Below are 27,407 nucleotides of genomic sequence, written 5' to 3'. Positions count from 1 at the left end.
TGTTTTATGTTCAATGAGTTGTGGTTTGTATGTTTGTATCTATTATATTGTCGTTGGTATGCATTAATATATGAAATAGATATTCCTCCTACTATAATGATGGAAAAAAAATAAAACCTACCAAAAGAATTCCAAGTAGTAAGACACGATGATTCTATCCTTAATTAATTTCATTAATCAAGATACCATAACATCACTCACCATAAAATAAAAACATATGACAAAAAAAGCAACAATAATAATATTGATTGCGTCACTACCATAAAAATATATAAACGGCTAGGTTTAACTAGACATGATCATCCTAACGATGGAAACGGCGACGTTTGCCACGTCACGCAAAGCGTCGTTGAGGTTCGTCAATGGAGATTTTCCCGTCTCAAACTGCCTCTCGCATGACTCTGCTTCCAACGCCGCGTCCCTCATGCCTTGCTCCGCAAACTTATAGGCTCCCTTTGTTAGGGCTAGATATATATACATACACGATTAATAATATTAGTACTATGATCATTCATTCATCTATCTATTTATTTGTGTCTCCCTTCGTGTCCCTCTACTCAAAATGAATCGCGCTGTTAATTTATATATTTTATTATATCATTTAGGTTTAAAACTTAAGTTGAAAAAAAATTGATGACATGGTATAATATTCAAGAAATTCGGTATCACATAAGAATCCAAATCGACATATTTGTGTTTCCTTCGGTGTCCCCCTACTCAAAATAAATCGTGTCATTAATTTATTTATTTATATTATTATAATATTAGGTTTAAAACTTGATTTATAAAAAAATGAAGCAGAATATAGTGTAGTTAGGTCTCATTTGTTATTAGAAACCAAAGATCAATTGGAGTCGTCCATTTTTTTTTTAAATAAAAATCAACGTTTTAGATCGTAGATAGACCCGAGATTTTTATTTTTTTATTTACCTTCAATGGCTTCAGGGACATCGGCGACTACTACAGCATTGTAGTTGCTACCACAAGTCCTCAAACCTTGGCGTAGCGTCTCTTGCTTTTGACTTCTGAGGAGATCGCTCACGTGTTTGAGTGTCTCCTCGGCCTTGGAATTCACTACGTTGACCATTATGAGGCCTAGGGTCGTCAGATCCGCTCCCGAGCTTTTTGGGTCAGCACGGAGCGTTGACTGGCAAAGACTAGGGCTTGGTGTTTTGTGGCATGTTTGAGAGATTAGGTCTTTTGTGTTGGTCATCATTCTTGACTCAGTTTGTGGTACAGCAAACAGAAACACAAGCAATATCATCGTCACAACAATATTCATATTATTACCAACAAAGCTCTTCATTTTTTTTGTTGTTGTTTTTGTTTGGAAAGAAGGAATTTAGGGTTTTGATGATGGGAAGTAGTGTTTGATATATTTGTAGTTTCAAATTTCTTGTGCCTATTTATAGGGAATTTTGTGGTACATATGGTGTCATTGTGTTTATTGTTCTCATTTATTATTGGAATATATCTTTTTTATTAGGTTGATTTCTATTTTGTTTTTTTTTCCCTTTCTTTTTGGTATGTTAATAACGAGCGGTCTATCAATAAATTACACATACTTTTATTTATATTAATTTTATGCTTATCGGCCATGCATGTGATGCACATATGGTAATAATAATATTACAAAAACGGCAAGTCGTGTTTTTATATTCAACTCTTTAAATGGATTTTAAATTACGAAAATGCGTTTTTGTTGACTGCTATGAATAAAAATAACTAACGGTTTCATTTCTAGAAAACGTGTGTGGATTCCCATCGACTTTGATTTTCTAAAGAGAGAAACCCGTTCGGTTTGTTAGTAATTTTTGTCACACAACAAGCTCATTTAATGTGAATAAAACATATACAATCAATTGGGCGCGAAAAACAAGCAGATGTGCATTTGCGAATTGCAACCATAATTTAATCTTTGTATCATCATATGACGCACGTTTTCTATTTCATATGATGATATACATGTCATGTATCTACTTTATAGGAAAAAAAGGTTATTAAACGTGACAATGATCGTGGCCATGTAGTTTTGAAACTTATCCATTAAACCAATTTTAGGAAAACAAATGTTAAATTTCTGAAAATAATTCTTAGCGGTATCTTTTGTTTCAATGTGTGAAACGTCCATGAATTAAAGACATATTTAAAATAGAAGTAAAATTTGAAGCGCATGTGGCATTATAATCATTTGGTTTTCTTATGTCACGTTTGCTTTGATGTTTATTGAGAAAATTGTGTCACCGCACTCTTTGTGCCAAAAACAAGTCCATAAAACAAGTTTCACACTTTTAGATTTTAGATAAGGTTCGGACCCTTTGATTACACGTCGACTAAAGATAGGAGTTTTTTTTAGCCCTGCCATTTTAGTGTGATTGGTGAAAATAAAGAGGTGAGTTGGCTGAGACCTCGCGGTTGGTCAAGGCCTTGGCTTGGTTCTTGATTTGGTGCCTATGTCTCAATCTTCATACCATTTTCAAAAAATTTGGTATAATTTTTTCTTGATAAAAAAATGACACATAACACATCATTGTTATTGCCGAAAAATTTAAGGAAGTTTAAGCCGTATTAATGATTCATTCTTGGAATGCTTGTTTGTCAAATCGAAACGAGTGCATAAAGTTAGATTTGTGTTGATGATCGATCCCAAGTAAAGTAACCTCGTGAGAACTCACGCATTTTATTTGTTTCTCTAGTACCGTACCAAAAAAAGGGATTATAATTTTCATTTTCAATTGTCCTTCTAGTTCTACCGTTTATAACCGGAATGGAAATTATCGGTTTTTAATTAAGTTTTTAAATCGGACAACGATTTATGAGGCTCGCGCGGTTCGACCCAAGGCCGGACCAAATGATCGCACTCGAGCCTAAGCGTCCCAAACTCGGTGCCTCAAGTTCTTCCCTAGCTATGAATGGTTCTTCGAGTCCTCCAACGATCCTGAAACGAAAGGAAAGACTGAACTACAAAGGAGAAACAAAGAGGTTGTCTCTATACCTCTCCGACGCTCAACATTATGAGAATTAAGGTGATAGCTAAAGGGTTTGAGTATTTAGGGGTTGATTATGAGAGAAACGAGCTTCAGAGAGTTTCGACAGCGTTCTTAGGCTCAAAAATCATTACCTTGGGAACATGGTCGAGGTTCCCATTTATAGAATCAAGAGAGCTTTTCTCTAAGGGAAGAGTTCGCCCATACTCGTCTGGTGAGGATCGTCCGGTCAGTTTGGATTCCTACACAAATTACACCATGAGATATCTCGACCCGTTACGATTCATTTGGAGCCATAAGAGATTCGATGCCCGCAACTCAAGATCGATACACGTCGCAAACTCGCACTTCGACACGCGTCTCGTGAATGTTGATAAAAAAAAAACACATTAATATTTTCATTTTAAATTGATAGTCTATGGTTACCAATTATTTTAATGTCTGCTTCCCTATTTTGTTATCCGTATTATATGTTTCTAACAGTCATTGTATTACAACACTCCATCGTAATGACGTGGTAAGATTACCAGTATATATATTGTGTGTGTATATATATATATATATAGATAGATAGAGAGAGAGAGAGAGAGAGAGAGAGAGAGAGGAGTAAGTAGACTAGATTTGTTTGTATATCTTTATTGTTTGTTACGTATTGGTATATGCATTATTGTTGATAAAAGACAATATGATATTATGATTGTAATAAGTCACAACAAAGTGGTGGGTCTAAAACTTTAATGAGAGATTTTTAGGGAGTCACATAAGGGAACAATATGATTATGAACGCTAGCACTATAATTATATTTTATTGATAATAATCTTGTTTGTTTCTAAGAAAATCACCAGCTTTCACTCGTAAAGTTTGCAACAACAAAAACTACAACACTCTTGTAATTAATTCATATGTAATCAAAAGCGATGAAAATAAGTGCTTCTACTGAAATAAATATTAATAATAAAAAGAAAAAAAAAAAGATAGCTAAGATTACTACTATAATCAAAATTGACTAGTACAAAACAAACAACAGTTTATAACTTCTAATTAGTTAAATTGGGTTTGAAATATATGTAAATTTTAGCAACTTAAAATATATCCAATTAATTTAGCAACACATAAATCCAACACAGATTTATCAAATGTTTGCATTTGCCACATATGAACTATGAAGGTGGACCGTGTGATATATGTTGGTCAACGCAAGACCAAGCAGCCTCAAAGTATCATATACTCATTCATTTCACAACCTTTGCATATATATATATATATATATATAGATATACCTATAAATAATATCAAAGGGTACAACCACAGAAGAGAAAGAAGAAGCAAAGCATGGCGAGCAAAGCGAAAGACTCCACAACCCACAAAACATGGTCAACGATAATTGAGAGATCGAACCACCTTATGCCACGTGTCAAGTACGACATGTTGATCTCCGGCCACCCCACCGAGAAGTCCAATTCCAGCCACCGGGATGCTGACGTGTACCATGCTCTTGCCATATCGGACTCTGTATTATCTGATCTCTTTCTTATCCTTCTAATCCCTTTCTCTTTCTCTCTCTTCTTTTTTCTTTTTCCTACCCAAAGACGCCTCTTTTATTAGAAAGCTTGATTTTGGGGATTTATTCGGTTTGTTTGCTTATGAGATATTTTCTTTACTGTGAACATTTTTTTTAAGGGCATATTAGTAGCACGTGATCAAATTTTATTGACTAATAGCCAATCGCTTATAATAAGTAGTAAGCATGGCTAAATCTTAAAGCCACGACTAAAACACCCCTAACAAATTGTGATTAAAATAGCTTGCCGGTGGCGAGAAGTTAGAAATGTAAAAATGCAAATAGTGCAAACATTCTAACAATTTTTTAGTAGTAAATGCGCAACTCAAACCGTCTTGAGCTTTATAAATGAAAATCTAATTTTTATTTGTTAATGTTGAATCTCAAAGTTTCGTTATAAGTTCGATTTGCTCGAGAAATGTATGAAATTAATAAGGAATTTATAAATAATAAACGAATTAAATAATATATGGACTTTTATTTATATCGACCATGAACAATACACTTGGGGTGTGCTCAAACCTCAAAAAACTTGAGAAAATAAAATGAAAAAGCAAAGGGCACGCGAATGTATAAAAAGTATCGATCTGTGTATTACGGAAGACATGTCGTCGTTCAATTGCTCTTCTTTCGTAAACTTGCTACATACCTAATACATGTTGACTTGATCAAACGTCGTTTGATGTGTTTGAGTTGCGATCTTAGTCGCATCACTTTTTAAAAAATCTAACATATATATATATACATATGTTAGACTAAAGTGGCCACAATTAATCATTATCAACAATAACAAAAAGCTAAGAATATAGTTAAAAAAAAATCAATTTAATTCAAATGAGCACACCTAATTTATCTTAATTTGATTCAATTATATTTTATTTAAATATTGCTCGACATTATAATAGTTCTTTTTATGTATGTCTACATATGTTGTTCAATAGTATCGAGTTTTTAATTTTAATTTAAGTAATATATGTTGTCGCATTATTTTTATTAAAGATGTTAACGTGAGAATTCATCTCAAACAATCTCGAACTTTAAGAAATGAATTTGTTCATTTTGGGCCTAAAACTTTTGTTATATGTCCAATTTTCTCATAAAGTATATGAAAAGGATAAATTGATGAACATTATTAACATTAATTTCAATAATAAATTAGCTTTTTGTTTTATTGATTTTGATTGTAAACAAGACACGGGATCGAGGAGAGCTCAAAGCTTAACACAACGAAATAACAAGTTGAAAGTATAGAATTTGTGTGAGTATGAAGAGAGCGTCATATATTTATAGCTATGATATGAAGATCTGTGTATTGCAGAAGGCACATCACTATTGATTAGTCTTCTCCATCTAACCCACGCTCACATGTACTTCCTCTATCTAGAAATAGCGATACAATATGAAAAGGACGGTTGCCCAGTCTTTGTTTGAGAAATTTGAGCAAATTGGTGAATTGATCTTTGGATCGCCTACCAAGGTGTTCGCCTAAGCTGAGTTGCGAAGAGCGAGTTAATGTCTTTAGTGAACTTACCTCGAGCAGGTTTCACTCAGTCGACCTCATACAAGCTAGCCCTAATCAGGGCTATCTCCACACTCTTTGGGGTCTAAAATGCATTTTTTTTCAAGGGGCGAAGTCCTACACCAACAATAGCTTTTATTAATTTTTTTAATGAGAATATTTCTTGAAATTGAAATTGTTTATCTTTTGGAAATTTATTGCTTTCACTTTTTAAATTGTTTACATTATTGAAAAATATTATTTTAAAAATGCTTAAAGTTTATGAAAAATGTTTTACAATTATTAAACTTGTTTACGTTATGATTTCAATTATTCAAATGTTTAAATCATTGAATACGTTTACATTGACATGTTATTGTCTTTAAGTAATCAAACATATTTAAGTGTAAACGAAGTATATTCGACTAACAAACACTTGCAACACAAGTATAATTCATTAATCGATACTTGAGAAAATTGAAAACATTTTTTGCCCTCAAATATATTATATAAGTTGTTTTCCTCACTTCGTTTGTTCAACAAAAAGGCAATGTAGTTTGAAGCTCCGGCTATTAATTTGAGGTTCATGGTAGAATTTGAGTTCACGAAACCAAATTTTATGGGTCTATTCGATGAAAAAATTCAAGAGATAGGAGGTTGGAATTTGAGAGAGTCATAATTTGAACCAGTTTGTGACCTATTTTATCAGATATAATAATTACTTCTTATTTTAAATTTATTTCTTATTTGAGAATATGAAGCTTTTTTTTTAATATTTATATATATGGCTTATAAGAGTTAATTTTCAAAACAAATAAGGTTAAGAATCTACCTTTAATCCCCTTAAATAGCCAAGGAAATACTATGAAGTTTACATTAAAAATATATATATATATATATATAAAAGTGTCGACGACCAATCTTGTCCAAAGTCTTTTTCTTTTTTTTGCTCTTTTGTCCAAAGTCTTTTTCAACTTCAAAACATATCATATCTTCACTTTCCACGTTTCCTATTTGAGTGGAGGAGCTATAGAAATGTATTTGTCATATATTAATGACATACTTCTTATATTTTTTTAATTCGCATATTTATGAATTGATTAGCATATCATATATCTACACAATTTATAAACAGTACGAGTTTTTTTTTTTTTTTTTTTAAATTGTTTTGGGATATAAGTCTTTATACTATAACTGTTTTAGAACAAAATGTACATGTTGAAATAAATGTTTATGATACATATTATCACTTGTAGTGGTCATATAATTAAAAGGGCTCCAAGTATACTAGCTGAAACGAAGCGTTTAGCAACTCTACAAAATAGAATGAACTAAATTTTGAAATGATTCTGGATTGAATTATAGATACATTATATGTATTAGATTTGAATCATTTGCCATGTTCATTGAGTGTTTTGATAATGGCAAGCAAATATGTATGAATTTGCTTGAACTTAAAAACAGGCGTTTTCAAATTAATATTACGATTCGAGGGGAATGATTGATGTAGGAAAACACAATGAAAAATTCCCTAAAGTTTGGACACTCAACTAATATTATATAAGTATATGAAAAATTCCCTAAAAATTTGGATCATTCTACCAGCAGACAATTCCCTACTTAAAGATAAAAAGTGGAACCAAAATATTTCCCCCGGTATATATGATTACGTTATTGTCAAGCGCCAAACATTACCCGAGTCATGAGTGAGCAATGTAAAAGACGTAGAACAAAACACATAGATACTGACACTATGAAATAACCAATGACCTAACCGAAATATCTTATGTTGGTCAAAACCTATTCGCCCATATCTCATCGAACTAATGTTGAGTGTTGCTAAGTGGCAGACGACGAAGACCCAAAAAATGAATTTTTGAAAAAATGAAGATTAGGAAAGATAACCATAACTTTCGTTTTATGGTCGGCTCCGTTGAGATTGAGGAATATCGAGTTCGCCTTTTTCAAAATCACGACCTTCTCGAGTCCAAAAGAAAAATGATAATAATCACACAAATCTCACTCTTTTTTTAGTTTTCTAAGATTCTTTAAATGTAATGTGATATCGGATTCGCCATTTTATAGCCACGGTCCTCTCGAGTCTAGCGGAGAAGCGAAAAAAATAATCTCTTTAGTGGATGTGGTAATTTCGAATTCGTCCCTTGCATTATCGCGTGCCCTTTTGATCGTTGATCCAAAAATCCGAATTACTTCTTCTATCTTCTATCTTGTTTATAATAAATATCAATAAAATATTTCAACTTCCCTAACAAATATTTACTGGAGATATGGTCGTTAGAAAACAACAAACTCTGGGCTTTGTAAGAAGAGCCCATTCACCACAATTTTGGGCTTTTTAAATTAAGAGCCCTAAAGCCCAGAAAATAGACACCCTACCCTCCCATGTGCTAAGCACGTGACCCGAGTCCATGAGAGCGCCGCAATGACTCTCGCAGCAACAGAAATACAAATTCACAATCTTCCACCGCCCGATCGTTCGCCACGTCACCAATCCGCGTGAGGATCCGTTTGGACGGTCCAGATCTGTTGTTGCAGAGCTACTGGTTAGAGCGAAGCGAACGAAGAAGTTCCTCTCTGGTTCTCTCTCTCTCTCTCCCTCTCTCGCTAATCTCTCTGTCTTTTTTCCAATTTCAATTTTCGATCTTATCGTTTCATCGCAAATAAAAGAAAGAAAAAATCCGTCTCTCTGGTTCGCTAGGGTTTCGCTCATCAGAAGAAAATGAAGGCCATGGAAGAGGTTGTGGAGGACAACGAAACTAGAGTTTTCGACGACGAAGAGAACGACGACGTAGTGACTGATAACAGCCGCGAAGAGGCTGAGGAGGAAGAAGAGGACGGTGACGAGGACGGTGACGAGGACGACGATGAAGACGACGACGGTGAAGACGACGACGACGACGATGATGCTCAGGAGGTCGTTCAATCTTCCGGCGGACCGCCGGTTCATTCCGTCGACGACGACGAAGACGACGACGACGATGATGAGGACGATGATGGTGAAGGAGACGGCGACGACGACGACGATGACGACGACGGTGAGGGAGACGATGACGATGACGACGATGATGAAGACGAAGAGGAGGTCGAACCAGATGAGGTGAAATCTTTGTTTTTTTTCCTTTATTTTTTAGTTATTTAATTCGCTTAGTTATTAGATTAATTTTGTTTTGTTTTTTTTGTTTTTTTATGTAAGTTTGTTTAGATCTGGTATTTCTGGCTCGTTTAGCTATCATATTTATCACTATATCTAAACGGATAAGGTTAATTTTATTTCTGCCGAAGAAAAGAAAGGTAAAATTTTAGGAAGAAATTCATTTTCGAGAGAAGAGTTGTCAGATTCGAAATATTTTGATCAGATCTGGTTGTGTTATGGCTTTTCTAGAGATGGCTAAAATAGGTAGTCGTTTTCTTCATAATTTTGTTTGGAAAAAAATAAAATAAAATAGCGAATTGATTGATTAGAACGGTCGGTGGTGTCTGTATTTCCTTGAGTAAGATTAGTGTATGATTAAGAGGCTTATTTGGCCTGCAAATTATAAAGCTATCTTGCTTCATGATTCTCAAAAGTCAGCTTAGAATTGTGTGGTCGTTTTAGAGCAAAAGACTAATCATAGAGTGTCCTGTGTAGAGAGGTGGTCGATGGTTGGTTAGTCACAGTCAGAGATTATTTATTTCACAAAATAGGCTCAGTTTATTTTTATTTTCCTTTCTCCTTTGTTTGTTATCGGCAAAATATTATCTCTGCCCCTTTGTTTTGAAACACCTCTTTCTAATTGGCTATTGATATGATTTGGTTTCTGTGACTGTTTTGCAGTAGTGTATGTATATATGGGAATGATTTTCAATTTCATTAATTTTGTTTAGTTGAAATCTTTGCTTCTATTTGGTCTCTGTGACTGCTTTGCTGATTGATTTTTAATTTCATATACACTTTTCTTTTTAGGTAAATAGCACATGCTCAGTTTAGAGACTTTCCATATTCAGAATATAATAAATATTCTTTCAAGTCAGAACTTTATTTATGAATTATAAACTGACTTTTATTATAATTTTTTTTTTCTTTTGCAGGATATTGGCACTGAGTATCTGGTGAGGCCCGTGGGTCGTGCTGAGGACGAAGAAGATGCATCGGATTTCGAGCCGGAAGAGAACGGCGAAGAAGACGAAGATGAGAAAGTCGAAGCTCCTGCGAAGAGGAAGAGAGCTTCGTCCGATAAAGACGACTCCGACGACGGAGGTGACGGGGATGAGGATGATGACGAGGACGATGACGAGGATGATGACGAGGACGACGAGAGACCCGCCAAGCGATGATATAGGATCGACCTTGGTATGAGAACTTTGACTCATTTCCATTCCCATGTCCTATCTATCTTATCTATTATCATTATGTCTTTTCCTACTTGAGAAACTCATCTCCTCTTTTGTAGAAACAAGGATTAGGATGTTGAGCCCTTGAAAATCATGTATTATTATTATCATTATTATTGTTATTGTTATCTATCATCTAGGTTTATTACAAGTGTTTTTTCTTAGCTTTAATGTCCTTTTTAGCTATAATAGTCATTTGAAGGAGGTGAGGATTTTGCTGCAATTTACTTGTTAGAAAATTAGAGGGTAAATCTGTGTTGGGCATTGATTATCTCATCTATATTACAGCTTGTTCTCCAAAGAAGGTAGATCTATTCTATTCATCTGTAGTTCTGTACTATGGATTAGTTTTTTTTTATTTTCAGTGTTTGAAACTTTTTGTTTGTGTACAATAATTGCTCTTTAAAGTTTAAACACTTTTATCTATTGTCAACAATAGTATAAATATCATCATCTTCATCTCAGCGACACTGTTGTATGTCTTTTATTTTTTTCTTCCTTAATTAATAACTTTCAACTGTTATTTTTACCTTTATAGCTTTGGACTACAAATCAGTGCAGTCATGTGTTGAATTCTGGTGGAGAATCATAATTAGGCTATAAGCTTTCCCTAGTAAATTGCACCTGACCCTTTTCAAATTATTAAAAGAGTAGCAAGTAGTTACCGTAATTGCAGCGACTTGTAACAAAAACTAAAGATAATCAGAATCTGAAGGTGCTTGCAGTTTCTAATTCTATATATCTTTATTTCTAAACTTTGGCGGAGTAACCTTTGTTAAAAAAAAAAAAAAATTAGACGGAGCTGAAGTAATCTCATATTTATCAGAAAATCGTCAACTAATTATAATTTTTAAGGAATAATTACATTCTTGCCTCCCTCAACTCTTACGCTTGTATGACCCACGTCCTAAAGTCCTAAAAATAGTATTTGTGCCTTTATAATTTTACATCGAGTTAAATATAGGTCTTATGTTAATATTTTTTCACGACCTAATCACGTTCAGTACACGTGATGTGTGTTTTGAGGATAATTTGGTAATGTTACAAAGATAATAAAAATAAAATATAAATATAAGTTTGATTTTATTTTATTTGAACGGAAAATATAAGTTTATAAAAAGGCCCGTTATTTAAGTAATCACATGACAAAAAATGTGGTCACTTAATTGATGGTTTGATATTAACTATAGACGGGAAAAGGGTAATGATACGAATTATGATATTAAGAGAAAATTTCTTATATATTCCGAGTTCCACTTTCGCAAATTACGCGTGTTACCAATGAAATTGAAACCACCGGGAAACTCGTGATTTTCGACGAAGAAAGGAAAAATGACACATATATCTTGTGTTTTAATGAAATGTCAAGTTTAACTTTTGGTTTTCAAAAATGTTGAGTTCATACAATTTGTTTAACTAAAATAATAAAATTATACATTGAAATAGATAACAGTACCACGACTCTGACGGAAATCACTACCAAGTACAATTGACTTTACCACCAAAAAGGATTTTTACAACAATGTATATCTTGTAGCATCATATCTTATGCTTTAACTACATTTTTGTTTATCAATATGGGTTTTTTCATCCCATATGGATTTACATATGTATTCCATAACTAATGCTATTTCACATAATAAATTGTAGATGTTATATTTGGTGCGGTTTTTTATTTATCTTTAGATAATAGATAATAGATAATAGATAATAGGATAGGTATCACAATGATGTGCTGGTCCACACCTCTATTAATTAGAAAACAGAAATTTAGCCCACAGAAAGAAACATGAACATTTACGTTTTAGCTAACGTGTTATAAATATCTCGTAAATAGCAAAAAATATAACGTTATTTATTAAAAATTTACTCTGCGTTTTTTGATGGCGTAAATACACGAAAAGTTGGTTATTTGGAAAAATTCTAACATTAGATACCACTGAAACCCATTAGAAAATGTGGCACTTAAATAGAAAATATACTCATGCATCCACTGCAGCTCAAATACTCGGGTATATTCTAAATAAACATTCATTGTTAACATTAATAAAATTAAAACAAGTTTCCCTCAAAAGAAAAAAAGAAAAACGAAAAAGCATAAATTATAAGATGGAGAAAAACGAGAAAGCATAAATTATAAGATGGATGGTTTGTCGTTGTGCCTGCGAATTTCCTTCGAACGTCTCTAGAGAGAACTCCGATTGGCATAAACATGGAAAATATGAAGTATTTGATCGGCAATCTGCGGTTAAAAAAAGAAAAGGAAAAATAAGTATTTAAAGCTAAGAAAAAAAAAAAAAAAATCAAAGGAGCAAGGCTACCTCTAGGAATATGGTTGGATCAAGGACGTCGCCGGACCAGTCGAGAAAGGACTTAGACATTGCAGATGCCAAACCATGAGCCGTCCGATCTGTATACCAAAAAGTAATTAGATTCGTTGTAACTCGTATTACATTACATCAAATGTGGATTCAAAGATTGATTGTTTACCATGAGGAGGGGTCATATACAAGTAGTCGAAAATGCGTGTCTTAATATCCCCAGACACGAGAGACGAGTATCTGGGGAGGCTAGTTCGATTCAACGGCCAGGATGACATACAAACCTCCAAATCTGCTTCGAAGGCCGTCTGATCTGAACCGTGTACCCGATGAAGACGCAACAGATCCTCCACCGGCTATATATACACGCAACAGATATCGATATCAAAACCAAAATCAAAATCAAAATCAGGCAATCAAAAATTGGTAACAATCTTACCTTGATATATCTCGCCATTTTGAACACAGCTTTGTCGGAAAGGTAAAAAGACTTGTACAGCATGGCTTCCACAGCGTCTGATTCTTCGTCGCCTAAGGAATGATCCTTAAAACCCTGGTAAAGACGGTCTGCCATGGAATCTGCGCAGGTTAATTAAAGATTAATGAATTACAATTTGTGATAAAAAAATATGCACAATTGAATATATTTATATTATAAGACTAGTAGTAGTGTAGTGTACCGGTAGGGATAGTTGCAGCGGGGTTGAAGAAGAAGTTGGTTATGGCGGGTATGAGTAGAGACTGTTTTCTCTCCCAGATCGGCCCAACGACGTCGTTCACGAAAAACGAATTCCCAACCAACAAGCTTTTCACGTCCGCTAGGAACGCCGTTTGTTCCGGTACCGCTAGCCAGTTTCTTCGCGCCATAGCCATATCTCTGTTTCGCACCCAAAATTATATGAATTAGACAGAGAATTTTTTTGGATTCAGACGGTACAATTATATAGCTTGGATTTAAAAAAGAAAAAAAAAAAAGCTTTCAATTCAAATTCGAATTCGATGATTCATCTATCTCATCGTCCTGTTTAACAAATTAAAAACATAACAAAAATAACTCAACGAGACAGCTTCAAATAAACTCACCTGAACAAGCCTGACGGAGAGAGAGAGAGAGAGAGAGAGAGAGAGAGAGAGAGAGAGAGAGAGAGAAGGTTTAGGGGTTGTTTTTTTTTCTTCTACTTTCTGGTCTTTAAATACCTTACGCTCGGTCGCCAAAGTCGGACTTTAATGGGCCGAATGCATAATCATCTTCCAACCCAATTTAGAAAGAAAGGAGGGGGATCTCGTTTTGAAACTGGAAAATTCCCATAAATATCGTCGGTTTATTTTGAAATTTCTCTTTTTCTTATTAGTAAACTACTCTTTTTGTTTTTAGAGGGTTTTAACTTTAGATTCTTAGAAAAAAAAGAAGTTGGATTTGCCTGTTTCATTACCTTCAATTTAGCAGCTTGAGAGGAGATGTGTTTCTAGTAATGAATTTAACCGTTATTAAAAAAAAAAAAAAACGTATATACATCATAATATTTAGGCATTATTCCTAAACTATAACCTCGTCGATATATCAATATTTTAGGACAAAAATCCAATAGGTCAAAATTAATCCAAAAGTATGACTTCTATATATGTGATATGTGTAAGTACAAAAATACCCTTAATAAAATATCTTTTATATTTAATTTTGTTATTTACTTAATGGTCACAAAAGCAAAGTTATAGATCATTTTTCGTTTGGTACGTGAAGTTAAAAAAAAAGTAAAAAAATTGGACAATTTGAAAATCATAAAAAAAATTGGAATTTCGTTTGAAGATTTATTGACATTATGTCTTTTTATTGACATATATGTCAATAAATCTTCAAATGGTTCTGGAAAATTCTTTGAAGATTTATTGACATCGTTGTCAATAAATTTTATGCATGTCAATAAATCTTCAACATACCAAATTCTTTGAAGATTTATTGACATCCTTCAAAGAATTTTCCATAATTGTTTGAAGATTTATTGACAGATGTCAATAAAAAGACAAAATGTCAATAAATCTTCAAACGAATTTCCAGATTCTTAAAACCAAATTTTTTTCCCAAATTTGCCAAATTATTAAGTATATACGAGGTTTTGGAGGGAGTGGAATATTAAAACACGTTGATATGGACATAAATTTCTCTCTCTCTCTGTCTCTCTCCGCCTCCACGTCAATTCCTCTTCTTCTTCTTCTTCTTCTTCTTCTTCTGCTGTATTTCTCCGTCCAAAATGACAAAGAAACTCAAAAACCCAAACCCTAAAGGTAAAACCATGACAAATAGATCTAAATCATTACCGGTAAAATGGAGAGAAGCTCAAAATGAGATTGATTTCGGATGTGTAGTTGTTGATTTTCGTTTAGTTTGCTTGAATATATATATATATATATATATATATATATATATATATTTTTTCCAGATTTTTCAGGTTAAAAAAAAAAACCATGATATCGACAATGTCCATAAATCAGGTAAATTATTGACAATAATGTAAATAAACTAGACAGACGAAATACAAAAGAAAAATCATATTTCATTGAGAATAGTTTTGTACCAATAAATATAAAAAAGTCATATCTTTTGATTAATTTTGATATATTGAATTTTGATCCAAAAGTACTGAGGACGTCATGGTTTAGGAATAATCTCTAATATTTACAAAATATACTAAACATCTCTTTCATTTGCAAAAGTAAAAAAAAAAAAAAAAAAAAAACTTAAATCCAATGTTATGGTGTCTTAAAAAAAAGGTATTATAAAAGATGTTACATCTCCCAAAATTTGGTTAGCCCCTAGTACAATCGCAATTTTATCATTATTATTATCATTATTATTGTTATTGGTATTATAAAATATGTACATCTCCCAATGTCATGTATTATTATCATTATTATTGTTATTGTTATCTATCATCTAGGTTTATTACAAGTGTTTTTTTTCTTAGCTTTAATGTCCTTTTTAGCTATAATAGTCATTTGAAGGAGGTGAGGATTTTGCTGCAATTTACTTGTTAGAAAATTAGAGGGTAAATCTGTGTTGGGCATTGATTATCTCATCTATATTACAAGCTTGTTCTCCAAAGAAGGTAGATCTATTCTATTCATCTGTAGTTCTGTACTATGGATTAGTTTTTTTTTATTTTCAGTGTTTGAAACTTTTTGTTTGTGTACAATAATTGCTCTTTAAAGTTTAAACACTCTTATCTATTGTCAACAATAGTATAAATATCATCATCTTCATCTCAGCGACACTGTTGTATGTCTTTTATTTTTTTCTTCCTTGATTAATAACTTTCAACTGTTATTTTTACCTTTATAGCTTTGGACTACAAATCAGTGCAGTCATGTGTTGAATTCTGGTGGAGAATCATAATTAGGCTATAAGCTTTCCCTAGTAAATTGTACCTGACCCTTTTCAAATTATTAAAAGAGTAGCAAGTAGTTACCGTAATTGCAGCGACTTGTAACAAAAACTAAAGATAATCAGAATCTGAAGGTGCTTGCAGTTTCTAATTCTATTTATCTTTATTTCTAAACTTTGGCGGAGTACCCTTTGTTAAAAAAAAAAAAAAAAAAAAATTAGACGGAGCTGAAGTAATCTCATATTTATCAGAAAATCGTCAACTAATTATAATTTTTAAGGAATAATTACATTCTTGCCTCCCTCAACTCTTACGCTTGTATGACCCACGTCCTAAAGTCCTAAAAATAGTATTTGTGCCTTTATAATTTTACTTCGAGTTAAATATAGTTCTTATGTTAATATTTTTTCACGACCTAATCACGTTCAGTACACGTGATGTGTGTTTTGAGGATAATTTGGTAATGTTACAAAGATAATAAAAATAGAATATAAATATAAGTTTGATTTTATTTTATTTGAACGGAAAATATAAGTTTATAAAAGAGAAATTGCCCCATTTGCCACCAATTTCATAACATTTTCCCACTTTTCACCAAAAGACTAATTTTTCTCAAAATGTCACCATCTATGTCAACAATGTTGACATCTATTTTTGCCCTTCACTATGAGATGTCAACATTGTTGACATAGATGTCAACAATGTTGACATCTCGGTGGCATTTTGGGAAAAATTAGTCTTTTGGTGGAAAGTGAGAAAATATTATGAAATTTGTGGCAAATGGGGAAATTTCTCTTTATAAAAAGGCCCGTTATTTAATTAATCACATGACAAAAAATATGGTCACTTAATTGATGGTTTGATATTAACTATAGACGGAAGAAAAGGGTAATGATACGAATTATGATATTAAGAGAAAATTTCTTATATATTCCGAGTTCCACTTTCGCAAATTACGCGTGTTACCAATGAAATTGAAACCACCGGGAAACTCATGATTTTCGACCAAGAAAGGAAAAATGACACATATATATCGTGTTTTAATGAAATGTCGAATTTAACTTTTGGTTTTCAAAAATGTTGAGTTCATACAATTTGTTTAACTAAAATGATAAAATTATAACTTGAAATAGATAATAGTACCACGACTCTGACGGAAATCACTACCAAGTACAATGACTTTACAACCAAAAAGGATTTTTACAACAATGTATATCTTGTAGCATCATATCTTATGCTTTAACTACATTTTTGTTTATCAATATGGGTTTTTTCATCCCATATGGATTTACATATGTATTCCATAACTAATGCTATTTCACATAATAAATTGTAGATGTTATATTTGGTGCGGTTTTCTATTTATCTTTAGATAATAGATAATAGGATAGGTATCACAATCACAATGATGTGCTGGTCCACACCTCTATTAATTAGAAAACAGAAATTTAGCCCACAGAAAGAAACATAGAAAGAAACATGAACGTTTGCGTTTTAGCTAACGTGTTATAAATATCTCGTAAATAGCCAAAAATATGACGTACTCAACGTTATTTATTAAAAATTTACTCTGCGCTTTTTGATGGCGTAAATACACGAAAAGTTGATTATTTGGAAAAATTCTAACATTAGATACCACTGAAACCCATTAGAAAATGTGGCACTTAAATAGAAAATATACTCATGCATCCACTGCAGCTCAAATACTCGGGTATATTCTAAATAAACATTCATTGTTAACATTAATAAAATTAAAACAAGTTTCCCTCAAAAGAAAAAAAGAAAAACGAAAAAGTATAAATTATAAGATGGAGAAAAACGAGAAAGCATAAATTATAAGATGGATGGTTTGTCGTTGTGCCTGCGAATTTCCTTCGAACGTCTCTAGAGAGAACTCCGATTGGCATAAACATGGAAAATATGAAGTATTTGATCGGCAATCTGCGGTTAAAAAAAGAAAAGGAAAAATAAGTATTTAAAGCTAAGAAAAAAAAAAAAAAGTCAAAGGAGCAAGGCTACCTCTAGGAATATGGTTGGATCAAGGACGTCGCCGGACCAGTTGAGAAAGGAATTAGACATTGCAGATGCCAAACCATGAGCCGTCCGATCTGTATACCAAAAAGTAATTAGATTCGTTGTAACTTGTATTACATTACATCAAATGTGGATTCAAAGATTGATTGTTTACCATGAGGAGGGGTCATATACAAGTAGTCGAAAATGCGTGTCTTAATATCCCCAGACACGAGAGACGAGTATCTGGGGAGGCTAGTTCGATTCAACGGCCAGGATGACATACAAACCTCCAAATCTGCTTCGAAGGCCGTCTGATCTGAACCGTGTACCCGATGAAGACGCAACAGATCCTCCACCGGCTATATATACACGCAACAGATATCGATATCAAAACCAAAATCAAAATCAAAATCAGGCAATCAAATTAGTAACAATCTTACCTTGATATACCTCGCCATTTTGAACACAGCTGTGTCGGAAAGGTAAAAAGACTTGTACAGCATGGCTTCCACAGCGTCTGATTCTTCGTCGCCTAAGGAATGATCCTTAAAACCCTGGTAAAGACGGTCTGCCATGGAATCTGCGCAGGTTGATTAAAAATTAATGATTTACAAATTTGTGACAAAAAATATGCACAAAATTGAATATATTATAAGACTAGTAGTAGTGTAGTGTACCGGTAGGGATAGTTGCAGCGGGGTTGAAGAAGAAGTCGGTTATGGCGGGTATGAGTAGAGACTGCTTTCTCTCCCAGATCGGCCCAACGACGTCGTTCACGAAAAACGAATTCCCAACCAACAAGCTTTTCACGTCCGCTAGGAACGCCGTTTGTTCCGGTACCGCTAGCCAGTTTCTTCGCGCCATAGCCATATCTCTGCTTTGCACCCAAAATTATATGAATTAGACACAGAATTTTTTTGGATTCTGACGCTACAATCAAAGCTTTGATTTAAAAAAAAAAAAAAAAGCTTTCAATTCATACTCGATGATTCATCTATCTCATCGTCCTGTTTAACAAATTAAAAACATAACAAAAAAAACTCAACGAGACAGCTTCAAATAAACTCACCAACAAGCCTGACGGAGAGAGAGAGAGAGAGAGAGAGAGAGAGAGAGAGAGGGTTTGTGTTTTTTCTTCTACTTTCCTGTGTTTAAATACCTTACGCTCGGTCGCCAAAGTCGGACTTTAATGGGCCGAATGCATAATCATATCTTTCCAACCCAATTTAGGAAAGGAGGAGGTGCTCGTTTTGAAACTGGAAAATTACCATAAATATCGCATGTTTATTAGTAAACTACTCTTTTTTTTTTTTTTTCTAAGAGGGTTTTAACTTTTTAGAGTCTTAGAAAAAAGAAGTCGGATTCGCCTGTTTCATTATGTATAACCTAACAGCTTGAGAGGAGATGTGTTTCTAGTAAAAAAAAAAAAAAAAAAAAAGAAAGAAACGTATAAACATCATAATAGTTACAAAATATACGAAACATCTCTTTCATTTGCAAAAGTTAAAAAAAAAAAAAACTTATTTTAAATACACTGTTATGAATTATGATAAGATGTCAAAAAGAAAAGGTATTATAAAAGATTTTACATTTCCCAAAATTTCGTTAGCACGCACAATTGTAATTTTCGCGACCCTCTTAAATTATTAAAAAGTTCACTAGTAAAATAGTTTATTTAAACGTTTGATATTACTAAATAACCAATGTTTCGTAAATTTTAAATAAATAGACACTATATTAAATTTTAAATAAATAGACACTATATTTTATTTACAAGCATAATTTTACTAGAATACTCGTAATATTATTCTCGCCCGAGCCAATAAAATCCACACCGCTTGAGTCTAATTCTAGCACATACGAAAAACAAGATTAGTAAAATTAATCTATCAAAATGACGCAATCACTTTCAGCACAACACTCATAATTTTTACTCTCTTAATTATAATTTCGACTTGTTACTTGTGAGTTTGTCGGTCCATTAAATCTCCGTCGTTATTTATTTCTTTCTATCTCTCTATTTCGTACACACAAAACACAACACCCCAATTTCTCAATACATTCACGCGCTTTCTGAATTCGAACTCGCTCTTCGCATCTCTCTCAGATCCGCGTGATGCTCGTTTGATCGATCTTCTCATTGTTCTCCGGCGAAGACGAATCTAACTCGGCGATCGTTTCGCCGCTGAAAATGGTGATCTTCGGTCCCGTAACTCCTGGACAGGTCTGGATTTCTATTATGCTTCGAGATCTTTTGTGCTTTCGATTCCTGTTCCACTGCATTTTGGTTCTCGAGTTGACAGAGAGTGTTTTTCGACGTTTCAGGTTTCGTTTCTGCTCGGAGTAGTGCCAGTGATTGTTGCTTGGATTTACGCCGAATATTTGGAGTACAAGAAGACTTCAGTTTCTACTAAAACGTGAGTTCGATTTAGTGTCTGATCTCTCAATCCGAATTCGGATTATTGCTTATAAGCTTGATTGCTTTTCAGTGTATGTGCTTGTATTATCTAGGAAATTCTTTTAAATTCATGCATTTAGAAACAAAAGAAGACTATTAAAGTTTTAACTTATATATAAAAAATAAAAATAAAAAGAATTGCTATCAAAATTTTCAATTTCAGGCATGATAAGGAAGATAAAAAGTTTAATTCCGTGCAAAACTGTAAAGAGTTGATATTTAATTTGTATGTAGAATATAAACTGACATTTAGTTTAATGTTTGAGGAGCTTAATGATGACATTCAGAAGAGGACTATTAGAGTTTCTAACTTAAAATGGAATTTTTTTTAATAAAAAGGCATGCAAAGAAAATTAAAAGTTATACGAGAACTTCAGATTAATATAAGGACGTTTTAATCGAAACGAACCATAATCATTTTTCATTTTTTTGACGCAGAAGGCATTCAGATATAAACTTGGTGGAGTTGGGCAAAGAGAGTGTTAATGATGACGATAGAGCTGTTTTGTTGGAAGACGGAGGAGGCCTTCAAACCGCCTCTCCAAGAGATCGAAATTTTTCCACGTCGTCACCGATACTCAGGTACATAAGCGTTATATATATATATATATCGTTATGTATATTTCAAACTTGGCTTATGTTGTTGTGTGGCCGAAATGTTTAGGTTAATTTTAATGGACGAGGCTTTCGTGATGGAAAATCGATTGACGCTTAGAGCCATGTAAGTATGTGTTTACATATTTCGAATCGTGAATTGTATACATGTCGATCCTTACCCGTGTTTTTATGGTGCACGTAGATCTGAATTCGGAATCCTTTTGGCGTATTACTACGTGTGTGATCGTACCGATTTCTTCAACTCGTCGGAAAAGGTGGGTCGCAATAACTTTATGCCTGCTAGTTGAATTTGTTCATCTATCTATATCTGTTGAATGAATGACTGAGTGTTATGTTCAATGTTGCAGAGTTACAATCGGGATATTTTCCTGTTCCTCTATTTCCTTCTCATCATAGTTTCAGCGATTACTTCTTTCAAGGTGCACAATGACAAGTCGCCTATTACGGGAAAATCCATTCTTTATCTGAATCGGCATCAAACAGAGGAGTGGAAAGGATGGATGCAGGTTGGTTTGGTTTGACTTTGACTTTTCTGATATTTGTGGTGTTTGCTAATTCGCTCCCGGCGAGAATATATCTGATGCAATGGCTTTGTATATATGCACTTTTGGGTTTGTATTTTTTGGAGGCGAAGTGTTTAAAATATGTTCCGTTTTACTACTCTCCATTGCAGGTACTATTTTTGATGTACCATTACTTCGCAGCAAAAGAAATTTATAATGCGATTCGAGTATTTATCGCAGCGTATGTGTGGATGACTGGGTTCGGAAACTTCTCGTATTACTATGTCCGCAAGGATTTCAGCCTCGCAAGGTTCGCCCAGGCAAGTAATCCCAACAAAGTTAGGGTCTTACAAATCGTCTAATTCGCTTAGAAACTAATGTTTTTGCGGTCACGTTCGGGCAGATGATGTGGCGGCTGAATTTCCTGGTTTTCTTTTGCTGCGTTGTTCTGAACAACAGTTACATGTTGTACTATATCTGCCCAATGCACACCCTTTTCACTCTCATGGTCTACGGAGCCTTGGGTATCGCGAACAAACATAACGAGAACGGTTTGGTCATAGGGGTCAAAATCATATCTTGCTTCTTGGTAGTTATATTTGTCTGGGAAATACCCGGAGTTTTTGAGCTACTCTGGAGTCCATTAACTTTTCTCCTGGGTTAGTACATTTTCACAATGTTTTTGGATTAGCTTTGCTATATCAAAGTATATGTTATTGCAAGATGGCAATTGAGATTTCTTGTCTTGCAGGCTATAAGGATCCAGCGGCAACGAAGCAGTTTTCTCCGTTACACGAGTGGTATTTTCGGTCGGGCCTTGACCGATATATATGGATTATTGGAATGATATATGCTTATTACCATCCAACCGTAAGCTTCGGAAAGAAGAAACTTGCTATTTATTTTAAACAGTGAACACTTCCCTAATTGGTTTTAAATCGTTCGACATTATATAGGTCGAAAGGTGGATGGAGAAACTGGAGGAAGCGGAGTTCAAGCGGAGAATCTCAATTAAAACAGCTGTTGCAGTGACATCACTAACGGTATTTGATACTTTGAATTGACTTTTTTTTTCCTCTAGTTCTTTCACTTTCAAAACTCGGTTCTCATATTCTTAAGTATATATATACTACTAAAATTTGTAGGTGGGATATCTGTGGTTCGAGTATATATATAAGTTGGACAAGCTTACATACAACAAATATCACCCTTACACATCTTGGATTCCCATAACGTATGTTCACATTACCTGAATAATCCCTACTAAATATCAAGCCTTGTTCTGTTTATGCGTCTTAAAAACTTCCGATACTTGTTTGTGTTGGCCAGGGTGTACATATGCTTGAGGAATGTAACGCAACAATTACGCATCTTTTCGTTGACCCTTTTCGCGTAAGTCATCTTTGGTCACAACGTGATAGCTTCTAGAAGCACTGTATAATTATACAACTCTTTCTCAATTCACCAGATGGCTTGGGAAGATAACGCTAGAGACGTACATCTCGCAGATACATATATGGCTAAGGTACACGCCATATCTGTTTATCCGAATTCAGAGCAGAGTTTCATATTTAATGTTCACTAAACGTAGTAAAACTTAGAGTTATAACATGAACGAGTCTTTGTGATCTGCAGATCAGGTATTCCGGACGGTCAACCGAAATTGTTGCTTTCGCTGATACCAAATTACCCGATGTTGAACTTCATGCTCACCACTTCCATATACGTAGCCGTGAGTAGATTGATAGAGAATTGTCTTTACAATCCTGTCAGTATCGGTGATAAACGAACCTGAAAGAATCATTGTTGTTGCAGATATCGTATCGGCTTTTTGAGCTGACAAATACGTTGAAAATAGCATTTGTGCCGAGCAAAGACGACAAGAGGCTCGTCTCGAACTTGGTAACGGGCGTCGCTGTTTCGTGCGTTCTTTACTCTCTCGCTTTTGTCTTCCTAAACGTTCCAACAATGCTGGTAAGTTTGCTTTATCATCATCGATCACAACACTTTCTCTAATTGTACACACTTTCTTACTTTCATCACTGAGTGGATTTTCATAAACATTTGCAGGGTTGAGAACTGGGAAAGCTCGGTTGCATCGTTAGTCTTTACAGTATCAATTTTGTGAAAAAAAAAAAAAACCGAGATAAGCATGTTTATCTCAGTATTTGTATAGGAAGAAGGGTGTGTCTGTCCGTGTTATTGATTTAGCGAGGGAATGAATTCCACGGTTTTATTGATTATTTGTTGTTTTTATTATATACATCTACAATTTAAAAAGAAAAAGAAGATAATAATAATAATAGCTATTACAGTAACTACAAGTTCATGGTATAATACCAAAATTGTGTGATTTTGAATAGTGTTCAAACAAAGAACTTTCTCGTGGGAAGAGCAAAGAAGCAACAAATGCACTTGCTGTGCAGCTCAACACTTGTAAATCAAGGAATACTGATGAAGATGAAATAATTACACGATACATGTCACCGCAAGAAGTTGTTTTGCCCATGAAATTGAATAATCTAGATGAAACTTCCAACTAACTTTGTATTATTCTTGCTTTGTATTTATTCCCTTGCAACGTATTTATTCTGTAGAATAGAGTCTTGTTCGTACTTAACAAGACTTCTTTGATCTCCTTTGAAGATTCTTCTTAAAAACAAAAACAGACACAAATTTTAATAAATAAGAGTTCAATTTTTTTTGTTTGACTAATTTTTTTTTTTTCTAACCATTCACAATTCATTTATAATTAATATTTGGTAGCTGTGAGCTCACATCCAAAGCTAGTTTAAAAAAAGTTGTCAATTACTTAATATTATATCCAACAAGTCGCATGCACATGCGAATTAGACAATTTACTTAATATTTGAATACTTGAATTATAATTTTAAGTTATTTGACTATTTAACATAATTTCTTCCAAGGTTTAAAATACATCGTTATACCATGGTATACAAGATTTTTACAAAGTTGAATAATCACGATAACAATGTAGCATAATATTCGGCTGTCGTATCTGAGCCGCCGAGTCTCAGATCGGAGCGGTGGGTCTCCAACGAAGTCAAAGTTGGAGTGGCCGAATCTCAGATCAGAGCGTCGAGTCTCCACCATCTTTTGGACATCATTTTTGACTTGGTGAGTCTCAGACAAAGTCAAAGTTGAAATGGTAGACATATGTTTTTCTTTTTTGGTCAGCCATTACTACTTTTTTTAATGACGACAGCGTTTGTGTGTTGATGAAAAAGAAGATGGCATATCGATGCGGCATATATCTTTGTGATTCATTAATGTTAGTCATAGTGGCCATTATACTTAATATAAAGTAATGCCCATACATATATTATTTACATAAATATTAATTGTAGTCGCGAGATAAATTTGAATTTTTTTCACAAGGACAAATTAAAAATACCATATAATTTTGGGCTATATATAAAAATTAATAAAAATTTTAGGGTAAAAATTATAATTTTATAGTTTACGGACATTTGCCCCAAATATAATTTTGAACAATGTATTTTTTAAGTATTGAGTTTTTTTTATATTATACTTTATTATAAGATATTAGTCGGTATATCAGTAAAATTCAATTATATTAAAATAAGAACCTTATAGTTATACTATGTTGAATGGATATATCAGTAGGTAATCTTTATTTCACTAAAATCAGAACCTTGTGATATCGAGAATTAGTCACTGGTCTTTTATAATTATTATCTTTGAATAAGAATTTAGCTTTAGAAACTTATACAAAAAAAAATAATAATGTTAAAATTAAATTTTCGGAGGAGGAGAATATATATCAAAGAATATATGTATGTATTGTTATCGAGTAAAAGGAAAGGAATCTCCTGAAAAAAAAATAAAAATAAATCATTTATACGGAACAGAATAATAAAAGAAGGCATTGAAGTGAGGTGGAAGACACGTGTCGACACGTGGCAAAAAAGGGCGCGAGCTGGAGTGAGTTAGTCGCGTGGAGATGGAGGGAAAAGTGTGGCAAACGAAAACGGTCACGAGCGTCCTAAAGATCCAATCAGAGACGTCCACGTAGCAAATCAGTTGAATTTGTTTTTGAGGAAATCCATCAGAAAGTAGGATTCCTAACTCCGATCACAATTTAGGGCTTTAAAGCATCAGAGGCGCTTTCCAACAACCCACAAAGTAGAAAAAGAAAAATTAGAATCAACAAAGAAGAAAAGCGCGAGAGAGAGAGAGAGATTGAAGATGGAGATTTCGATTCCGGTTTCGCAGCAACACGGCGGTTGGATGATCGGAGCTGGAGACACGCGATCGTGTTTCCCGGGAGCGAGAAAGTCGTCGACGGTGCGATTCGCCGACAGAGGTCACGAGCAGTACTATCACAGTATCACCAACAAGATGAAGGAAAAGGAAAAGGAAAAGGCGAAGAAGATGAAGACGAAGACTAAGGAGAAGAAGAAGAGCTGCGTGAACGGGCTGAGCAAGAAGCAGAAGCTGGAATTGCTCAAGACCTTCTCCGAAAGCTTCACGGCGGTCTCCGATTCGGAGAATCCCGTTCTAGGTTACCAGATTCAGACCGACGAGCTCACGGTACGTTTATATCAGTCATCGAATAATGCTTACATATAGATAGAGAATAATTAAACAGAATTTAGGTCAATTGTGCGAATCAAGAATAATTAAACAGAATTAAGATTGAATGAGTTAATGAATGAATGATTGAATTGTGTAACAGGAAGCTGCAGAGATGTTCCTGAAAAAGCTGAAGGAGATGAGAATGAATGAAGACAGCTCGTCGTCTTCATCGAGCAGCGAGAGCGATGATTGTGATGATCACAATCATCGCTCGGTGGTTTCAAAGTGTGGATCGCCGGCGGTGGAATCAGCAACAACATCAATGCCGTCGGTCACAGTGTCAGAACCGGCGGCGGCGGCGGTGGAGGTGTGTATGGGCGGAAAGTGCAGAAAAGCTGGAGGAGAGGCGTTAATGGCGGAACTGAAGAGGCAAACGGAGGGGATTGAGGCTCAAACTCAGACTCAGGTTACGGTCACGGCGTGCAAGTGCATGGGAAAGTGCCGATCCGCTCCCAATGTGAGAGTGTCTTCTTCTTCGAACAACGAGAGCATCGAAATCAAAAGCAATCCGCTGATGATCGGACTCGCGTTGGACCACGTGCCTTCCATTCTCCATTCTCTCTTCCCTCAACCACCACCGATCATGTCTTAGTTCCTTTCTTTTCTTGTTGATTAGGCTTTCGTTTTCCACTTATATACCCAATGTACATACATTATGAGTATAACATACATACCTTTTTTTTATGATCAGTGTTTATAACAGGCAGTTTTTTAAATTTATTGGTTCGAGTCATCACAGATTACATTCATATGGATACAACGTGGCTACTATGTGTGGACTCATTTAAGAATGTTGCGTATATATCAAGTTAACAGTTTTGCAGGAGAAAGTAGACCTTATAAACTCATTGATATACACAAGCTAAAACTCAGCTCAACACTGACATCCAATTTCTATTTTAGAGATTGCTTTGGCAAACAACCAAATTACACATTTGGTCTTGATTCCTCACCTATTTGTAATCAATTTGGCAAGATCTGATTAGGCTCATACCGTGGAGATTTTGGAGTTGTATCTATTCTGGTTTATTTTTGGTCCTCCGTTGATCTTG

General features: G+C 34.2%; 6 protein-coding genes across 7 annotated transcripts; 3 read left to right on the top strand and 3 right to left on the bottom strand.

Annotated features, from left to right (window-relative positions):
- Nucleotides 1-187: 187 nt before the first annotated feature.
- Nucleotides 188-1,515, bottom strand: LOC149392651 (cell wall / vacuolar inhibitor of fructosidase 1-like). Its single transcript, XM_089617696.1, has 2 exons — nucleotides 931-1,515; nucleotides 188-464 (listed from the first exon to the last, which is right to left on the bottom strand). The coding sequence occupies exons 1-2, from the start codon at nucleotides 1,304-1,306 to the stop codon at nucleotides 286-288; spliced, it is 555 nt and encodes a 184-aa protein (XP_089473822.1). The 5' UTR covers nucleotides 1,307-1,515; the 3' UTR covers nucleotides 188-285.
- Nucleotides 1,516-8,515: 7,000 nt separating this feature from the next.
- On the top strand, nucleotides 8,516-10,703 carry LOC149392650 (uncharacterized). Its single transcript, XM_089617171.1, has 3 exons — nucleotides 8,516-8,645; nucleotides 8,767-9,165; nucleotides 10,137-10,703. Exons 2-3 carry the CDS (start codon nucleotides 8,788-8,790, stop codon nucleotides 10,380-10,382), a joined length of 624 nt encoding a protein of 207 aa, XP_089473297.1. The 5' UTR covers nucleotides 8,516-8,645; nucleotides 8,767-8,787; the 3' UTR covers nucleotides 10,383-10,703.
- Nucleotides 10,704-12,396: 1,693 nt separating this feature from the next.
- Nucleotides 12,397-13,878, bottom strand: LOC149392649 (uncharacterized). Its single transcript, XM_089617755.1, has 6 exons — nucleotides 13,844-13,878; nucleotides 13,441-13,637; nucleotides 13,200-13,339; nucleotides 12,930-13,116; nucleotides 12,761-12,849; nucleotides 12,397-12,681 (listed from the first exon to the last, which is right to left on the bottom strand). Exons 2-6 carry the CDS (start codon nucleotides 13,631-13,633, stop codon nucleotides 12,625-12,627), a joined length of 666 nt encoding a protein of 221 aa, XP_089473881.1. The 5' UTR covers nucleotides 13,634-13,637; nucleotides 13,844-13,878; the 3' UTR covers nucleotides 12,397-12,624.
- A 3,946-nt stretch (nucleotides 13,879-17,824) lies between these two features.
- Nucleotides 17,825-19,335, bottom strand: LOC149392648 (uncharacterized). The gene is made up of 6 exons (XM_089617704.1): nucleotides 19,316-19,335; nucleotides 18,834-19,030; nucleotides 18,597-18,736; nucleotides 18,329-18,515; nucleotides 18,160-18,248; nucleotides 17,825-18,081 (listed from the first exon to the last, which is right to left on the bottom strand). Exons 2-6 carry the CDS (start codon nucleotides 19,024-19,026, stop codon nucleotides 18,025-18,027), a joined length of 666 nt encoding a protein of 221 aa, XP_089473830.1. The 5' UTR covers nucleotides 19,027-19,030; nucleotides 19,316-19,335; the 3' UTR covers nucleotides 17,825-18,024.
- A 784-nt stretch (nucleotides 19,336-20,119) lies between these two features.
- Nucleotides 20,120-23,805, top strand: RWA2 (O-acetyltransferase family protein). 2 transcript variants are annotated; one of them, XM_089617287.1, is made up of 15 exons: nucleotides 20,120-20,380; nucleotides 20,482-20,573; nucleotides 21,053-21,196; nucleotides 21,279-21,335; nucleotides 21,414-21,486; nucleotides 21,580-21,738; nucleotides 21,906-22,055; nucleotides 22,139-22,394; nucleotides 22,487-22,605; nucleotides 22,692-22,778; nucleotides 22,881-22,969; nucleotides 23,065-23,127; nucleotides 23,204-23,260; nucleotides 23,371-23,467; nucleotides 23,551-23,802. In XM_089617287.1, exons 1-15 carry the CDS (start codon nucleotides 20,348-20,350, stop codon nucleotides 23,749-23,751), a joined length of 1,677 nt encoding a protein of 558 aa, XP_089473413.1. In that variant the 5' UTR covers nucleotides 20,120-20,347; the 3' UTR covers nucleotides 23,752-23,802. The 2 variants fall into 2 exon arrangements, with proteins under 2 accessions (XP_089473413.1, XP_089473414.1); XM_089617288.1 differs by having other exon boundaries at nucleotides 20,285-20,380; nucleotides 21,056-21,196; nucleotides 23,551-23,805.
- Nucleotides 23,806-25,826: 2,021 nt separating this feature from the next.
- Nucleotides 25,827-27,091, top strand: DGAT3 (diacylglycerol acyltransferase). The gene is made up of 2 exons (XM_089617786.1): nucleotides 25,827-26,310; nucleotides 26,456-27,091. Exons 1-2 carry the CDS (start codon nucleotides 25,966-25,968, stop codon nucleotides 26,945-26,947), a joined length of 837 nt encoding a protein of 278 aa, XP_089473912.1. The 5' UTR covers nucleotides 25,827-25,965; the 3' UTR covers nucleotides 26,948-27,091.
- The last annotated feature ends 316 nt before the right edge of the window (nucleotides 27,092-27,407 follow it).

The sequence above is a fragment of the Urtica dioica genome, chromosome 6 (assembly GCF_054948205.1).
Source record: "Urtica dioica subsp. dioica isolate 48M chromosome 6, U.dioica_male_clone48M_v1_H2, whole genome shotgun sequence".
NCBI lineage: Eukaryota > Viridiplantae > Streptophyta > Magnoliopsida > Rosales > Urticaceae > Urtica > Urtica dioica.
This window is presented reverse-complemented; position numbering and strand designations above follow the sequence as displayed.

Coding starts and splice junctions, on each gene's coding strand:
- LOC149392651 (XM_089617696.1), bottom strand. CDS start 1,306: ATGAAGAGCTTTGTTGGTAATAATATGAATATTGTTGTGACGATGATA. Junction 465..930: donor TGTCCCTGAAGCCATTGAAG/GTAAATAAAAAA, acceptor ATATATATCTAG/CCCTAACAAAGGGAGCCTAT.
- LOC149392650 (XM_089617171.1), top strand. CDS start 8,788: ATGAAGGCCATGGAAGAGGTTGTGGAGGACAACGAAACTAGAGTTTTC. Junction 9,166..10,136: donor AGGAGGTCGAACCAGATGAG/GTGAAATCTTTG, acceptor TTTCTTTTGCAG/GATATTGGCACTGAGTATCT.
- LOC149392649 (XM_089617755.1), bottom strand. CDS start 13,633: ATGGCTATGGCGCGAAGAAACTGGCTAGCGGTACCGGAACAAACGGCG. Junction 12,850..12,929: donor GTATATGACCCCTCCTCATG/GTAAACAATCAA, acceptor TTTGGTATACAG/ATCGGACGGCTCATGGTTTG. Junction 12,682..12,760: donor ATCCAACCATATTCCTAGAG/GTAGCCTTGCTC, acceptor TTTTAACCGCAG/ATTGCCGATCAAATACTTCA.
- LOC149392648 (XM_089617704.1), bottom strand. CDS start 19,026: ATGGCTATGGCGCGAAGAAACTGGCTAGCGGTACCGGAACAAACGGCG. Junction 18,737..18,833: donor CGCTGCAACTATCCCTACCG/GTACACTACACT, acceptor CAACCTGCGCAG/ATTCCATGGCAGACCGTCTT. Junction 18,249..18,328: donor GTATATGACCCCTCCTCATG/GTAAACAATCAA, acceptor TTTGGTATACAG/ATCGGACGGCTCATGGTTTG.
- RWA2 (XM_089617287.1), top strand. CDS start 20,348: ATGGTGATCTTCGGTCCCGTAACTCCTGGACAG. Junction 20,574..21,052: donor ACTTCAGTTTCTACTAAAAC/GTGAGTTCGATT, acceptor TTTTTGACGCAG/AAGGCATTCAGATATAAACT. Junction 21,487..21,579: donor TCTTCAACTCGTCGGAAAAG/GTGGGTCGCAAT, acceptor TCAATGTTGCAG/AGTTACAATCGGGATATTTT.
- DGAT3 (XM_089617786.1), top strand. CDS start 25,966: ATGGAGATTTCGATTCCGGTTTCGCAGCAACACGGCGGTTGGATGATC. Junction 26,311..26,455: donor TTCAGACCGACGAGCTCACG/GTACGTTTATAT, acceptor ATTGTGTAACAG/GAAGCTGCAGAGATGTTCCT.